Raw genomic sequence first — 17,930 nt, 5'->3', positions numbered from 1 at the left:
GGCGACCGGATACTTTCCCGGCGAGCCTCGATCAGTACCAGGACGTCACGATTCTTCGTGCCTTTCGACTGGATTATCTTCACAATCTCAACAGCAATCAAATCTTAGCAAAAATGGTGGTAAAGCGTCCCAAGAGTCGAAGCTCCGGCGAACCGCCATTAAAGCCGCCCGTTTCAAGCTTTTTTCGGCAAAACAAATTAGGCACCCAACGTCACATACGCTTACATGAATCGAGTCATTTTTAAATGATCTATAAGCTGGTTTAACTTAATCAAGCCCAGAATCAACACGTTAAAAGTTCCCGAATCTAATTAAAAACATTCAAAGGCTAAAAACCCTAATTTTATAAATCCGAGAATAAAATCTCATTTTCTATATGTTATTGAACTCCAAATTCATCATATAATATACCAAAATGACCAGGAAGAAATTATCTACAAGATTATGTCATCAAATCACACAAACAACATCAAGAACAGAAATTCCTATTTTAATTCATAAATAATTTGCAATAAAATAATTAAATCAGAAAAATACCTTGATTTTTGCACAAAAATGGATGGTTGATTCAGAAAGGAATTTTCGAGAGCTTCGATTTGATATATTGCACGCCCGAATCGGAGTTCGATAACGTTTTCGTTTGTGCGTTTGATTATGAAGAACGCGACGTTAATTCGATTTTTGATATTTTTACTGACCGATTATGATTATACGAATAAAATGAAATAATAAAAGGGCTATATATATTTATGGAATATTCGTTCATTTTGGATCGTTAAATTAGTTACTTAGCCACTAAGTAACTGCAAAAACGATCCAATTTGATACCCGTACTGGATAATTATCCAAACTTGCTTTTTATAAAACACTTTATATGAAAATAATGTAATAATATCCCGTCTCTCGAGAATACGGGTTTTGTTGATTCACCGAAATGATTATCGTATCGAAAATCTTGCGCCGGGCCGCGCACAGGTCAAACCGTAATCCGGATTGAAAAAGTCAAAACGCGGAAAATGTCCGGAATTACCAGATTAGATTAGGAAGAAGTTTTCGGAAGAGTTTCGGGTTGTAAAAACGTAAAAACGGTTGAAGTCGGACGATTCCCGACTTTATAAAATAATTTTGTAATTATTCAGAAAATAATTAATAAATTCATAAATCAATATAAAATCATGTAATAGTCCAAAGATTACCAGAAAAATACCTTAATTATCTATATTTTATTCTGGTTATAATAAAATTAACATACTTATACTTTACCACATATAAGCATCTACATATACATACTAATCATCAGTTAATTCACCAAAAATCACATAATAATCATATTAAAATTATTTATTGATAAAAATAATTACACGCGATATCCCGGATATTACAAATTTCCCTTATGAAAGGAAAGTAGGTGCGCCCTATATAGAGTAATGGGCGCGCCCTGAATTATGAATACTTGATGGAAAATTACACCTGTAATATATGATGGCGCGCCCTCACTAGGATGAGGGAGGCACGCCCTGCTGATTGAAAGAAGAATGCTGAAGAATTCATCACAGAGTTGACTCTTTTTACTCCTGGGAAGGTTTAGGGCACGCCCTAAGTTCAAGAAGGGCTAGAGAAGAGCTTTGACAAGGTAACTTGGACGGGTCATTTTAAAGATTCAAGGAAGACGAAGATCATTATTACTAACCTATTTGATGCAGCTACTCTATTGAAGAACTCCTTCATGTAGTGCATCTACAAGAAGGTGGTGTCCGTGGTCAGAGACCTCCAGGGGTATGCCTGGATGGAGGCCTCCTCCTGTAGTCAATGAGTGTCCTTATTGGGGATGTGGGGTAAATTCTGGTGTGTTCTTTGGGAGCTCTGTCTCTGTAGTCAACGAGTGTCCTCGTTGGGAGACTTCAGAGTATCCTGCACTTTGCACCCAAAAGCTTGAGATCACTTGTCCTGTAATCTGGTAGGGGCTCTTTATCGGGGGACAAGGATGCGTCCAATATTTGGGGTGAACCACGGCTATACCTGCGTCTTCGGTCTAGAGAAACAGCTGGTAGCGGAGGGTTATCCTTGGCCAGGGAGATACCTTATCCGTGAAGTCTCGAAGCCATGGACGAGCCTTGGGCCTTTATGGTTGGGCCTCATCAGCGGACATTCCTAAAGCTAGTAGTAGACGGTTTCCAGTAGGTTTCCTACTGGGCCTCGGGACAAGAAATCTAAGTCCGTTAGGTTTCCTGTTCCCCAAGAACTACGTTGGCTTGATTCCCTATAAATAGGGATACATAGGCAAATTGTAAGGGGTAAGAAGCGAGAGCGCAAAGGAGCCACCACTAACCCTAAGCAATCTCAACCACCGATAATCACCACCACCAAACACTGTTCATAAAATCACGAACACTGTGCATAAAATCTGACGAGTGCTATTCACATTTTACGACGAAGAACCACCATCACAGATCTTGTTTCTGGCTGCGAACCTCAAACTTTGTTGCTACCAAATTCCTCCGTCAACACTTACTTAATTTTAGAACCTATTTATTTTAAATCTCTTTTAATCGTGATTAGTATATAAATCAGTCGCTTTTTTCAACTAAAACAATCAGTGCATTGCAAGATTCTAATAAACTACAAGGTGTAAGAATATAGTTATACATGTAATTACACTTCTATTTTTAAGTAATAATAAACCGGAAGATATACGATTATAGTTAGACATGAATTTACGCTTCCTTTTTTAATTAAGACATTAGCAGTCTCATTTGATAGAAATTATATATATCTCAATTTTCACTAGCAGTTTTGAATCTAACAATAAACCCAAAATTTTATGAGAATATCAAGATATATCATATCAAATGTTAGTATTAGCACACTAATATCTTTTAAGCTATTAATAAAATACAACTTCAATCTCCGTAAACTCGGCAGTAGTTTGATTGTTTAAATTCTAATCGTTGAATTTTTTTCAAATCTAATTTATGGTTAGATTTAATAATAATAATAATAATAATAGTTAATAATTAAATTAGCCCAAAATTTGAATCTTATTAACAAAATAACTAATTTTAAATTAAAATATTTCAATTAAGATACAAGATCTATTTAATTGGGGCGTATATTTCAATTAAGTTTATAAACTTATTTATTTTAAAACCTAATTATTATAAATAGCTATTATAATATAATGAGATATATATTCAGTTAAACTTATTTAAGAAATAATTACTCTTTTAACAAATATTGATTAATAAAAATGATAATGATAATAATAAAATAATTATTTATTAAAACAACCGTGTATCGCACGGGTTTTAGGCCAATTTAACTTAACGATTAAAACTTAAAATTGTTTGTCTCCCCCCTTGGTACCATATGGATCGTTAAAAAATCATCTATCTTTTTCTTCTGCCTTAAACAATACCGGGAAAAGTGGGGGAAGTATGTACCAAATCTTAATTTATTAAAATAATTATATAAAATAATGGTAACTGCAATATATTTTTTTAATTGATTATACAGACACCCGACTCTTGACCTTACAAGAGTTTAACCACCGCAAACACGGGCATATTTGACAGTTACTAATGTTCTGTTATCGATGATAGATGAGAATGTAATCATAGTTTTTGCCGAGCCAAAAAGCTCATATGAGCCAAAAGTAGAGAGAATAAATCCGGCAGATCAGAAATATTGAAACTCATATTAATATTATTAACTTAAACCTTAAACCCCTTGCGATGCACAGATTTCCTTAATTTTTAAATACTTTTACAATTTTATTAATTCAACCATATAATAATTTAAATATACTTATATAAATATATAATATTTATAAATTTATAACATAAATAATATAATAATTAGGTAGAAGTTGTAGTTTAGTAAAATAAGCGGTGGTCGTAGTTTAGCTGGATAAGGAGTGTTTAGTTTTTTAGTAAATTAGTAGTTTGATAAATTTATAACATTATTTATATTAGGAGATTATGTTTAGTAGTTTATTAATTTAGTAGTTTAGTTGATTTATAACACTATTTATATTATTTTTAGTAACCATAAGAATGCGATAACAGTTGAACCAATTTGTACCCATTAGTACAAATTGGACTTTTAGCTGGTCAAAACAGTACTAAGGCGTCGGTCAAGTGGCGAAATAAGTGTGGGAGACGCTATAGGTATGGACCTACAACGTCGGTTAGACTTGCGACACACAAACATTACTTGCGTCGGTTAAGCGACACACGCCATAGGGTCATCAACCGATACTATAGGTTGACTTATAACGTCGGTGTTATGTATATAACCGACACTATAGTTTGACTTATAACGTCGGTGTTTTATAAATAATCAACGCTATAGGTTGACTTATAACGTCGGTGTTATATATACAACCGACGCTATAGGTTGACTTATAATGTCGGTTCAACAAAATGCCGACGCTCTTGGTTTGATTAATTGCGTTGGTCAGCAAAATGCTGACGCTCTTGGTTTGATTAATTGCGTCGATCAACTAAAATGCCGACGCTGCTGGTTCTCACCTGTTGCGTCGGTTTACTAAAATACCGATGCATCAGGTGTTCATGATATACGTCGTGTTATTTAACCGGTGCTACTACTTCTCATCACTAGCGTCGGTTAGTAAGAATGCCGACGCTTTTTGTCAGTAAAAAATTAAATTTTTCCCTATTTTCTATTGATATTTTATATATTTTCTATTAACCTATTTCATTATACAAATATACTAACGTCCCAAAAATACAGTAAAACTGAAAATTAAATTGTATAACTCAAAAATTATATATTACAATAAATTTAGAAAATTTAATTATACAATGTAATTGAAAGAAAAGTAAATATTGAACTACAAATACCATCCTACTCTTTCTATTAAGGTTCCCTTACAGATAAAAAATAACACATATTGTATCTCCCTAACAAGTACTTCAAAATTTCTTTCTGCAAATTGAGATCGCAAAACTATATCTTGTCTTTTGACAAGAACATGAGATGCTTTTAAATGCTTGACCATGTTATAACAAGCTCCGTGGGAATAATGCTTGATACCTGAGAAAATGGAGAGCTAGAGAGGAAAAAATCAACTAACATGTTTAATTGAAACATAGATGAGCCATTTTTGGTTGACAGATTCAAAAGGGCTTCAAGAGTTTGCACTGACTTCATTCCAACAGAAATTATTTAAGATTTCCAGTAACACTGCAGCATATACCAACTTTCGACAATTAACATGTATCGAATTTCTAACCTTATGAAGAGTTCTCGCATTTCTCAACCAATCAGCATTAGGGAATAGCACTATGAAGGTGGTGTTCAAATTACTTACCTGCTTCCGTGCTCCAAAATAGTTCAAACCAAACTCACCATGATCGGGAAAATTACTCAACTCTTGGGATTCAAGAGAGCCAAGATAATCAAATAGCTTTTTAATGTTTTCTTCCAGAGACTCCAAAAGTGAACAAGAGATGTAAGAGAAACCTCATTCTGGGATATTATCTCTTCTGAATGACTTGAATAATTCACCACATTAGTTCATATTCCTGAACAAATTACTTTTAATTATATATAGTACAAAACAAGTAATCTGCTATCTTGCTAATTGCTAGTAAATATTTTCTTAATCCTTTTTGTCCTTAATTTGGACATTAATACCTGATTTTGGTAAGCCTTGAATTCCGGGGTCTGCGCATACTTCAGGCAGACTGCAAGTCCCCCAATTGTGTGGTTATGAGGACCACCCTGTAAAAATAATTCAATAACATTAACTGGAATAATATAATTATGTAATGACATTCATGGTTATAGAGCTGGAACTCAGCCTAACTACCTGTAAACCTGGGAAATCAGCATTGTTGATAGCAGATTCTAAATCAAAACCAAGAACAGGGTCTTTTTTCAAAAAAATCATGCCTCCTCTAGGGCCTCTCAAATACTGTTCAGGAAAGTTTGTAAGCTTGTGTATACACGAAACTCTAACAAGGGGCAGAACAGGAAAATTAAAAAATAACAGAGGCCTCCAATACAATCCAAACTAAGACATGTATAAATGTATCTTCAATACAACTGTCTTTTAGTTGCTTGAAATAATTTTAACGAAGACCAAACTATTGTAATAAGCAACAAAATACAAATATCACAGAAGTAAGAATATACTTGTCCACAGAAGTAAAACTAAATAAAAGCAACATAAGCTTAATTCTTTTAGTGTATTTATAATACGTACTTCTTGGTTTTGTAAAAAAATAGTCCACACTCTATAATATTATACTTCTTATTCTCCTGGCTAAGTAAATATAATGCTAATTACCTCTCATCAACCAGGATTCCCAAGTTTAAGGCCACTCAGTTGTTTGAAAAATGTCCATTTCATTGACATATAAATTAAGTATAGTGACATTGCTAAGTATATACTCATACTAGGTAGATATCGTAATGGCTTTGGCAACTAAGGAAATATATCATCATGAAAACAAGTAAAAGGAATAGGTTACTTTCAAGGTATTAAAATTATTCAAACTGAAGGTAAAGTACATTAATAGACACAATCATATAGCATATGTTTACTAGGCTTTTGTAACTGTAGTGTATAGGGAGTTGACAACAATCACACAATATGACCTAATAAGTAATGATCAGCGGGAAAATTATCACAAAAAGTGTTAAACCTGTGTACACACCTTATGTGTCGTAGTTTACAATATCACAATACTCAAATGGATCAGCAACAACAGAAGCAACAACGAGTCCACTTATATGAGCTATATTAATCATAAGAAAGGCACCAACATCATCTGTAATCTTTTTTTAGCATAGGATGTAGTGATGGACACATGATCAAAACACAAAAGAAAGCGCAAATAGATACCAATTATAAAAAATTTAAACACAAAAAATTAGAGGAACCATCTCACATATTTTCCGACAAGCAGCCAATATATTGTACCTTCCTCATACGAGGATAGTCAAAATCTCGAGGATAAGCACTAGCACCGACAATAATGAGCTTTGGTCTAAAGAGGTTAGCTGTTTTCTCAAGCATGTCGTAATCAACAAGACCTACAAGAAATGAAAAATTAATTTAAATTAGAAAACTTTATCAGGTACATATATCAACACATGCAACTTGAGCACCTTCCCTACCAATACATATAACATATCTACTATTGTTGTTTTAAAAATCATAGTAAAATGTATCATCTATGGATTTATTAAGCCGATAAAGCATATATTCAAAATAAACAGATGTTCCTGATACACGTCTCTTAGGAGGCATGAACCCATAGGACAAGTGTCCCCTGTGGGGCAAGTCCAGTTCCTTATTAAAGACAATTACGTTAATACCGATGTTGCACTAAGACCGTAAAATTAAAATTAAACAGAAAAGATATATTTATAGCATGCCATTAGGAGATCATGTGGCCTAAGAATAACAGCGTAAACTTCAAAATTTTCTGGTGAACTTGATAATGGTTGAACGTTCACGCCCCACTTCTCCCCATCTAGGTGAAACGCAGCTAGTGCCCTCTCTTGACAGAGAATTTCTAGTTCATCAATGTACTCATTTCCACCACAATATCTAAACATTATAATTAGTTCAAAATATAACATAGCATAACGAATCATACAGTCTTTTCATTCTAGAACATTTCTTACCTCTTTCCTGGTAGTCCTCCAGAATACTTATTTGTAAGACAAGAACCAACTGTTTCCAACACTGCTCGGTATGTAAAATTCTCTGAGGCAATAAGTTCTAAGCTTCAGAATTTTCTTTGTTTTTCATTGTCAATAAGGGAACAAACCTTCAGATCAAATTCATCTAATGGGTTGTCTTGAAATCTTATCACATCACCTAAATATGGAATTTTTAATGGTATGAATGCAAACTATTATTTTAAGAGTCCAGTGTGTAACTAGTTGTGGCTAATGCAGAGAAACTGTAGTCATCTAGTAGTTACCAAACACACTAAATAAATGGTACATCTAATGAGTATTGGAAATGCTATCTATGTGGGGGATTACAGCTGACTAGCGAAAAGGAGGTCAAGCTAGTAGGAAAGTGATTCTCAACCTAGAAACTATAGTACATCACAAAAATACATAGCTATTAAAAGTTTTTTATAATCTTCTTCTCCAATATTTAACTTTACATGTATGCAGTAAAATCTCAGTTGCAAATTTCCAACATCACTGCCTTCTGTGTCCTGGTCTATATCTTTTACAAGTACCATAGTAAGACCTAACAAAATTCTACTATATCCATGCTATAAATTTAGGTAATTCTAGCCTAGGTGGATTAATTTCCTTGTATCAAAGATGATTAAATTAATATAATTTTGAGCCTGAACCTGAGTTTCAGCCTCCTACACCTGAAGTTGTTCAAGCTCTGGTGCAACTGCTGCAGAGGGCCATCGTACAATTAAGAAGATCCAAAACGTAACCTTGTTGCCGAATATATATGCAAAGCAAATAAATTGCAAAAATTATACAACATAATCACAATTTATAAGAAGTAGAAGAAGTACACAAAAAAATCCTGAAACAAAACTTGAGTAGCTCATTGTTACCTAATTGAAATCCTGAAAAAATATCCAATACACCTAACTGTTCCAGAATCCAGACTGCTATAACCCTAATTTAGTGAAGCTGAATCCCCAATTTAAACCCAAATTTGTCCCTAATTCAACCTAACTGTTACAATATGAAGCATTATTTGAATAAGCCCCATTTGATTTGCTGATTGAAGCCACAAAATATATTGTTAAACCTAAGAGAAGAATGGGTGTGTATGAGAGAGAGATAACGAAAGAGAGGGAGAGAGAGATAACGGGCGAGAGAGAGAGAGAGTCGATAACAGGGAATTGATTTCGGAGCCACAAACTAATACAGAAAGCTTATGAAGAACAGAGAGGAGACTAACTCTCAGAGATGATATTAACGGGGTGAAGATTGCTCAGACTATCGAGAAACAAGAGAGGGAGAGTTATTATTGTTAATGAGTACGGTACTCTGTTTTATCACAAGGTAATACAAAATAAATTTAATTTTTAAATATTAAAAATACTTGTAGCCTCTTTTTAAAATAATACTTGTACTATTTATATACCAATATTTTTCAAATAATTAATTTAGTTTTTTCATTAATTTATAAAACTATCAAATAACTAATAATTTTTAATTATTAAATTACAAAATTACTAATTATATTTCTAAAAATTTAATAATTTATATTTCAAAACCCGACACTAATTATAAATAATTAAATATACACATGTAATATATATATAGACGATAATGTTTTGACAAATATTATTTATTAGTTTCTTTATAATAAGTTAGTTATTTTCAATTTTTGTTTTTTAATTTTTTTTTAAAAATACTCCCTTGGAGATTAATTATCGCACAATACTTGTACATATATATTTTCTATACAATTATATGATTAATTGTCATTATTGTTATTTATTTTGCTTATTCGATAAATATCAACATTTTTTGTATATTATACTCGCTTTGTAGTAATTTTATATTTATTTTTTAAATTAATATAAAATATAATTAATGTAGGTAGAGATGAAAATTATGGTTCATGTTAAAAAAATTTAACATGGAAGATTTTTTCAAAAAAGACAAGTATTATGGATCTGAGGGAGTATTTGCATTACTGTACTATATTGTTAATGCATGTGAATTTATTTATATAAAATTAAAATTTCATTAATTTTAAAAAATTGAAAAATAACATTTCAAATATACTAATTATTAACATTTAAATTATTAGCTAATTTATTTAATTTTGTTTATCTTTTAAAAGAATTTAGAATTTAGTATATTATAGATATTAATTTCCTACTATTTTTTATTGCTTTTAGTAATTTCCAATCCACAATTTTATTAAAATTATTTCATATTTATAACTATACTTTAAATTTTATTATTTAAAATTTTGGTTAAAATTATTTAAAAAAAATATCACAATCTATAGCGTCGATATTTTAATACCGACCCTAAAACAAATCCTAAAGCGTCGGCATTTAGAAGACGACGCTTTAAACCAAGTCTACAACGTCAGCATTTAAAAGTTGACGCTTTACACCAAATTTGTAGCATCGGCATTTACAAGCCGACTTTTTAAATCAAACCTACAGCGCTGAAGCTACAGCGCTGAAGCTACAACGTCGGCATTATAAAGACTGACGCTATATAGAGTTTTAGGCGTCGATATTTTAAAGCCCGACGCTACAGATTGTCAAAAGCGTCAATTGAATAAAAGACCGACGCAACAGATCATGCACAAATGTCTTAAGGCGTCGGTTAAAATTATAACCGACGCTTGAAGAGTGTTTAAGCGTCGGTCCTGTATTCAACCGACGCAAAAAGTGCGACGCAGAAGGACCTTTCTGTACTAGTGACCCATTCGTGTTATTATATATAGTTTAGTATTAATATAGATATAGTACAACTAATACAGATAGATGGATAGTAAAAATATAAAGTTATAATTAATATTGTGCGCATCATTATAATTAAATAAAATTTATATAAGTTACTGCTTGTTAAATTTCTTTAAATACTTTGTAATTGTGATTAATTAGGATGTCTAAGCTAGCTAATAAATTAACTGGTGCTAGATAAATAGAGCAAAAGAAGAAAAGAGTAAAGATTGGTGTATTGCGAAAGTTTTGGACACAGAATCTACGATCTTAGATTTTTGCTATGTCATACTTTACTTGTTTGTTTTTTGGAAATAGCCGTATCCATTAATTTATCGTCATCATCATAACAATTTATTTTATTTTTGTGTATTTAAATAAAAACTAGCATAATAACCCGTGCGAGGCACGAGTCATTTTCTAGAATTTTTCTATGCATCATGCAATTATAATGTTCTTAGTTGTTTTCTTATTTGTAAATATTGTACAATGTCTAACGTATATTAAATACAAGTTGATTGTTTATCAACATGTATTATTTTCATACAAGACATTACCAAATTACATAACGTTTCTAATATAGCTCATTAAGCAAAATATATATATTCTTGTTTGTGTTGTGTAATTTGTATTTAAGGAATAAATATAAATAGGATAATCACTGTACATTTAAACTTAATCTGTAGAATGTCGTTACTATGTTTACAAAAAAATATATATGTTCAATATAGAGTTGACCAAAAATTTTGAATTTTATTTACATAAACTATATGTACTGCTATGTATTATTACTGAGTTCACAACTAACTTACAATTAACTTACTCAATTTGAAAAGATAAAAAATGCATAACTAAAGTCAGAATGACTTGCAATCATAATATACAATAATGTAAAATTTACACTACTATTAATACAAAAGTTGATTTTAATGAAAAATGTTACTTTTTGAAATTCAACGTATGCATGTATGAAAAAATGTTAGTTTTTTATTTGCACTACTGTTAACAAAGTAAGATTAAGTTATATGTGTGTCACTATGTAAATTATCGTATGTTACATTTCTTAATAAATTACGATGGTTTCAATTATTTATATCCTAAATATCTAATTTATGTACATGTATATTCATTATTAACATCTAGTGAGAGAATTGATTACTTAAATAACATGCATTTATAATTATTCAAAAATTAAAATTATGTAATAAACAAATTGCAATAATTAATATATGGTATTCACATTAACACTAACAAAACATTCATAACTATTTTTTACGCAATCAAGTACCAATCATGGTTGTAACATAAAATTAAATTGTAAATTGTAAAGACTTGTTATTAATATTCATGAATTTTTTTAAGAATTCGAAGGAAAATTTGTAATTATATTGTTATTTAAACTGTTTTTAAATTTCTTTTATTACGACTCTAATATTTCTTCATATAATAATTTGAGAACATTGTATACTATTCTTCTATAATTAAATATTTTTTAATTCGATAAAGTTTTATAAATATCAGTTGAACTAGTTAATTCCTTCAAATTATTGAACAATATATATATATATATATATATATATATATATATTTTCTTTAAATAGTATAAAATGCATTGAATCAAATGCTATAGTATAATATAGATATAACTTTTATTTGAAAATTTTAAAATATTTGTACAATATTTTCTTGATCAATGAATATTGCTTATCGAAAATAATTTTTTTTAAAAGGCTAGTTTTTTTCAAGTGAAAAATGAATAATAAATAGATTTAATATATCGTCGTAGTTTTAACAAATCTTGTGAGATCTTATATCAAATTTTGATATTTTTAAAACCTGGACAACTCCCAAAAATAATAATATGCTACCAGTGAAGTTAGTAATTTTAATACAAATAATCAATTGACTTGATCCTATAAAGACCTCAAATACATTAATTTATATTAACATAATATATTAAAATATTTCACATTATTGGTAAGATATTATCGCCGAGCTTGTAATTTAAATTTACTAAACGTAGAATATGATGAGGTTTTCGGCCCGATCGTGTAATCAAATTTAGAGTATTTTTTTAACTATAGGCCAAGTTTTGATATCAAATTCAAAATAATCTAAAATGCATTGACTCATTATAATTCAAACTTATCTAAATATATAATACCAATATAGATTATTTATATATAAGTGTTTCCATTTTCAATATTTTTTAAAAATTTTATATATATATATACATTTTAATTACTTTTTATAATAAAAAAATATGTTAAAAATATATAAGATATCTTTTCAAACTAAAATATAATTAATAAATAAGATAATAATTCATTTATATAATATGCTTAACTTTATATTTGGAATTAAGTTGTTTAAAATTAATTGTTCAAATATTCAATTAATTATCTTTTTTTTGCGGAATTCAAGTAACTACCTTTAAAGTTAAATAAAAAAATATTAATTTAGCACACTTACATATTATATGTATGATAAAAAGCATATGTGACAATATGGTGTAGTGGTATGAGGTTGTATAGGTGAATGCAGTATCTTGAGTTCGATTCCCACAAATCACATCTTTTATATAAATATTAAAAATATGGGTATTTTAGTCTTTTCAATGAGACTTTTTAATCTCATGAATATTATCCCATTGTTATCCTATTATATATAGAAGAGATATGTCCTAAAGAGAGTTAATGATTTGGGACCTATTAAATTTATTGCAAAGTTCTGATTGATTATCTAGAGTTAAACAACTATATTAATTATATATAAATTTTAATATAATTTAAATAAGGGTAATTGAGTAATTATAATAAATACCGACCGACCGACTACCAAATTTTTAATATTTTATCTATTATATTATAGTTAGATTTGTGCAATTTGCTTTGTTTTTAAAGCCTACCTTGCTCGGCTAAACTTTGAAAGAAACGTTAGAAGTTTATTTTAGTCTTTTCAATGAGACTTTTTAATCTCATGAATATTATCCCATTGTTATCCTATTATATATAGAAGAGATATGTCCTAAAGAGAGTTAATGATTTGGGACCTATTAAATTTATTGCAAAGTTCTGATTGATTATCTAGAGTTAAACAACTATATTAATTATATATAAATTTTAATATAATTTAAATAAGGGTAATTGAGTAATTATAATAAATACCGACCGACCGACCGACTACCAAATTTTTAATATTTTATCTATTATAATATAGTTAGATTTGTGCAATTTGCTTTGTTTTTAAAGCCTACCTTGCTCGGCTAAACTTTGAAAGAAACGTTAGAAGCTGAAAACTGAAAACAATTCATGATGGGGTGGAGTTTAAGGATGATATGAGAAGACAAAGTACAAATATTGATTAAATATTTTATCTCGTTTTTAGCTTTTCTTATCTAATACTCCCCCTGTCTCAATTTATCTATCATGTTTAACTTTTTGTGGTCAAATTGACCCAACTTTGACCGTAAATTAAACATCAATCTTTTATTATTTTAAGAAACTGAAAAATAAATATTAAATTAGATTACATGTACTTTGTAATGATAGAATTTTTATAAATTTTTTTGATTGTATACTATATGAAATTTTTGGTCAAAATTAGGTCAATTTGACCACAAAAAGTCAAACAGGACAGATACATTGGGACGGAGGGAGTAATCATAAATGCGAATGGTTGAATTTGTACGTACTGGTTCAATTATATATTTCTCGATTGATGATGCATGTGTCCCCCGGATAAGTGCATGTGATACATTTGGCATGCATAAAATTGGCTCCGAGACATTTTTAGTACAGTTGAACGTAAAGTTCAGTTTTATGGTACAACCACTCAAAATCTTCAAAAAATGGCACCGCCACTATTTTTGGGGTTCGCCCCCGATGCCCATAAGTAGTGGCGTTCTGGGGTTTATTATTATTATTATTATTATTTTTTCTTTTCCTCCCGATTTTTCACTTGTGTGTATTGTTTTTCAAGTAAGAAAATTTTTGTAAAGATCACTTTTTGAGCTATAATATTAAATTGTAAAAATTTGTTTTGGTTTATTTTTTGTTGGTGAGTCATGCAAACCTATTTTTAGTGTATATTTTTTATTTAATAAAAAAGTTGTAAATATATGACTTTTGTAGTTTCGAAAAGGGTGTCATGCGAGTCGAGTGTGTATTTGTTACGTGAGGGCATGTTTTGCAACGCTTATATTTAATTCCCAAAAATTATTCCGGTTTAATTCTTTTTCTGTTGACTAGTGATGTAAACCTTTTCGTAGTATGTATTTTTTATTTTAATTTTAAATTTTTTTTGTATAGTTTTAGTTGCTTGGAAAAGTGTATCATGAGGAAATATTTTTTTTGACGAGGCCTCATAATCAAGAATTTTAGAAGTGCAGAGGTACATAATTTATAAAAGTGTTCTTTGTCTGACGTAGACGTACATTTAGTGTGTTGTGAGCATTAAAAATAAAAGTAATTTCAAAAAAGATAGAAAACGTAGCAATTTGTATCGTCTTAAAATGGAACTGCAAGTGTGTGAAATAGTTCATCCATAAATTAAAAATAGAACTATGAAATGGGAAGTACACTCATGAAACTGTTGAAAGTAGTAATATAACATGAAAAAAAGAAAAAAAATTAAGCCAAATATGTTCATCAGACATGTAATCATCGGAAATGTAATTCTCATTTTGTAATAGTCTGTGTTGTTCTGCTTCCGTAAGCTCTTTACCAGAAGCACGAACTGAAGCACGAACTGAATCTTGTGCTAGTTCAAACATATAATAACGACTCTTACATAACAACATTCATTTATTTTCCCTCCGAATATGAGTCACGGCTTTAACCACTATCAATTGTATCCCATTCTAAACAAACATTTCAATTAGGCCTTCACATTGTTACTAAAATTATACGACAAACATCACAGGATTACTTAAAAATCTGTAAGGTTAACAACATATTGATCCTCATCACTTCCTGAACTCTTCACAACTTCACCCTATTTTTCATTCTCATCTTCTCCAACTTCACGCCAGGCCTCATGACCTTCAACATACCACGCAATTTCACTATTTTCTCTAACAATCGGGTTGATTTCCATTTTGTCGTATTTTTTATACACCTCATCAATCTGACGGATGCGTTCATCCTCCATGCGGGACCAATCATTGTAAGCCTTTAGAATCTTTTCTTTATCAGCTTTTATCACGCCCAAAATTTTTTGATTCACCTTCTTCTTCATCTTTCTGGAACTCTCAGCTTCTTTCATTTCTTTCCACGATCGATACATTCCGCGATACTGAGCTGACACCAAATGGACTTAGATGTTCTAGAAGATGCTCTTTTTTTACCTTATCCATTTTATGATTTTCAATTGCAAGTAAAGAGACATTTATAGGCCAACATAACAATTATGTGATAATATATTCATACAGTACTTCATAATAAATTTATCATACACACTCACACACTATCTAAGTAGTTAGATGATTCTGAAATTTAATAAAATAATTTTAAAATCTCAAAATAATAGAGTACAATATCAAAATACAATATTCGAATATATTGTATGAAAAACGATACAACGCATTGCATTATCTATCATATTCTGAACCTCAATTCATATATACATTACTCATCATCAGACAAGTAGCAATCAGAAATATAGTCAAGACTCGTAGCGAAATGATGATACATTCTTGCGCTGTGATGGCCGCCATCTTCAGCAAACTTCCTACATTTTATTTGTAGATCCATCCAGTTTAAACACATTTTCATTCGATTCTCTTCCTCCCTTGCACGGAATAAAGCTAGTTCTAGTTGTTGAGGGGTGTCTCGCTGCATGTGTACGGTGCGTTGTTTAGTTATTCGCACTCCATGCTCTTGACATTGGGCTACACATCTTTGCAAACACCCTACACCCCATTCCCACTCCCTATGCATCGTGATTACTAAACCTCTTGAGTAACGTAAACTCGGATCCATTTAATACCTAAAATTGTCATCACAAAACCATTTGCGACCAGTAGCTCAAAAATATCATCAAGAGTGTAACTCATTTATCTTCAATTAATATACAACATCAACTTCCGAACAACATCCTATTTAGATAGTTAACAAAGATGAAAGGCCACTTCATTTTATCTATTTTTTAGTATAAAGTAATTATTGCACTGTCAAATCAAAAACTATTGTACCTCATAACTGAAGTAGACATGCCTGTAACATTCACGTGCTACTTGATTTTCATACTGCTTTGAAACACGTATAATTGATTTGTCAAATTATATAGTTTCTACGACTTTTGTTACATTTGACAAGGCTACTCATTTACTTTGTTGCATACTGCATTTGGCTATGTAGCTGTGGCATGCCCTTCCAAATTTTGTTACATTTGACAAGACTACTCATTTACTTTGTTGCATATTGCATGTGGCTACCTAGCAGTGGCATGCCCTTCTATATTTTGCTGCATTTGACAATACTACTCATTTATTTTGCATGTGCCTTATACTGTGTGTTCACGAGATACCTAACTCATTTACTGATAAGGGTCTATAAATTAAAACCTACACGGCCATAAGTCATATTGCATTTCTTTTGCAATTGCATAAGTTACAAACCATTTATACTACATTTCAATGGATTGAGTACAGTACACATCATGAAGGAACCTTCGGCCTGTAAGTCAAATTCAGTGGAGAATCAAAGTTCAAGTATCACGACAATGGGATGACTATAGAAATAACAACGTAGCGTATTGAGGTTTGCAGATGATACTTGTTGATGAATATGTAAGATGCTTTAAAATATTAATCTTGTCAATCAACAAATTCATTTATATGGTTCTCATAAATCTATTCATGGGTCCATATAACGCAACCGTATGCATGCATGGATACCGTTTGGGGAGGTAGGTCGTTTTTATGCTCGAATTGTCGAATGTCAAACTTATGATATCTCAAATTTTCTTGTGACACCCTACAAAGGAAATTATAAACTCACTTTAATACTCATCAAAATATTTATCAACGGTTATTTTGAATGTAAAATGTTAAATAAAAAAAAATTATTATTGTTGGAGGCCCAACTCGCCAGGCCCATTTAACTGATCTGGGTCGATAAAGAACTGTTGGATGTTATGAGCCGAACCATGCCATAATATAAGCCCAATTAGGACGAAGATGTGGTCCGTTGATCACAACGTCCACTTCCCCTCTTAGACGGAACCGACCGAAGACTCCGGGGACATAATGTTAATATACAGCTTATATATACACCGGACGATACACGCCCGAACACACACAGTTTACGGCACTATCTCGTATTCTGAATTATCCATACCAAAAATCTATTAACTTATTCTCACACCGGAGGTGAATCGGGGGATCATCCCTTATATTCTTCTCTTTGCAGGCTAAAGTCTATTCATCGGCGAAGACGAGGTCGACAAAAATTAGGTTATAATATTTGGCGCCGTCTATGGGAAATACGAGAT

The 17,930-nt window shown here is 30.9% G+C and overlaps 1 protein-coding gene across 8 annotated transcripts; it reads right to left on the bottom strand.

Annotated features, from left to right (window-relative positions):
- Window positions 1-4,775: 4,775 nt before the first annotated feature.
- LOC141725149 (serine hydroxymethyltransferase 3, chloroplastic-like) lies at window positions 4,776-8,986 on the bottom strand. Of its 8 annotated transcripts, none has more exons than XM_074527586.1 (7): window positions 8,571-8,986; window positions 8,352-8,444; window positions 7,660-7,741; window positions 6,950-7,582; window positions 5,834-5,938; window positions 5,659-5,745; window positions 4,784-5,546 (listed from the first exon to the last, which is right to left on the bottom strand). In XM_074527586.1, the coding sequence occupies exons 4-7, from the start codon at window positions 7,043-7,045 to the stop codon at window positions 5,526-5,528; spliced, it is 309 nt and encodes a 102-aa protein (XP_074383687.1). In that variant the 5' UTR covers window positions 7,046-7,582; window positions 7,660-7,741; window positions 8,352-8,444; window positions 8,571-8,986; the 3' UTR covers window positions 4,784-5,525. The 8 variants fall into 8 exon arrangements, 6 of the variants coding, with proteins under 6 accessions (XP_074383687.1, XP_074383686.1, XP_074383684.1 ...); XM_074527585.1 differs by having other exon boundaries at window positions 6,950-7,062; XM_074527583.1 differs by having other exon boundaries at window positions 7,660-8,444.
- Between the last annotated feature and the right edge of the window lie 8,944 nt (window positions 8,987-17,930).

This window comes from Apium graveolens, chromosome 5 (genome assembly GCF_009905375.1).
Source record: "Apium graveolens cultivar Ventura chromosome 5, ASM990537v1, whole genome shotgun sequence".
NCBI lineage: Eukaryota > Viridiplantae > Streptophyta > Magnoliopsida > Apiales > Apiaceae > Apium > Apium graveolens.
The sequence above is the reverse complement of the archived record's forward strand: the minus strand, read 5'-3'. Positions and strand labels throughout refer to the sequence as shown.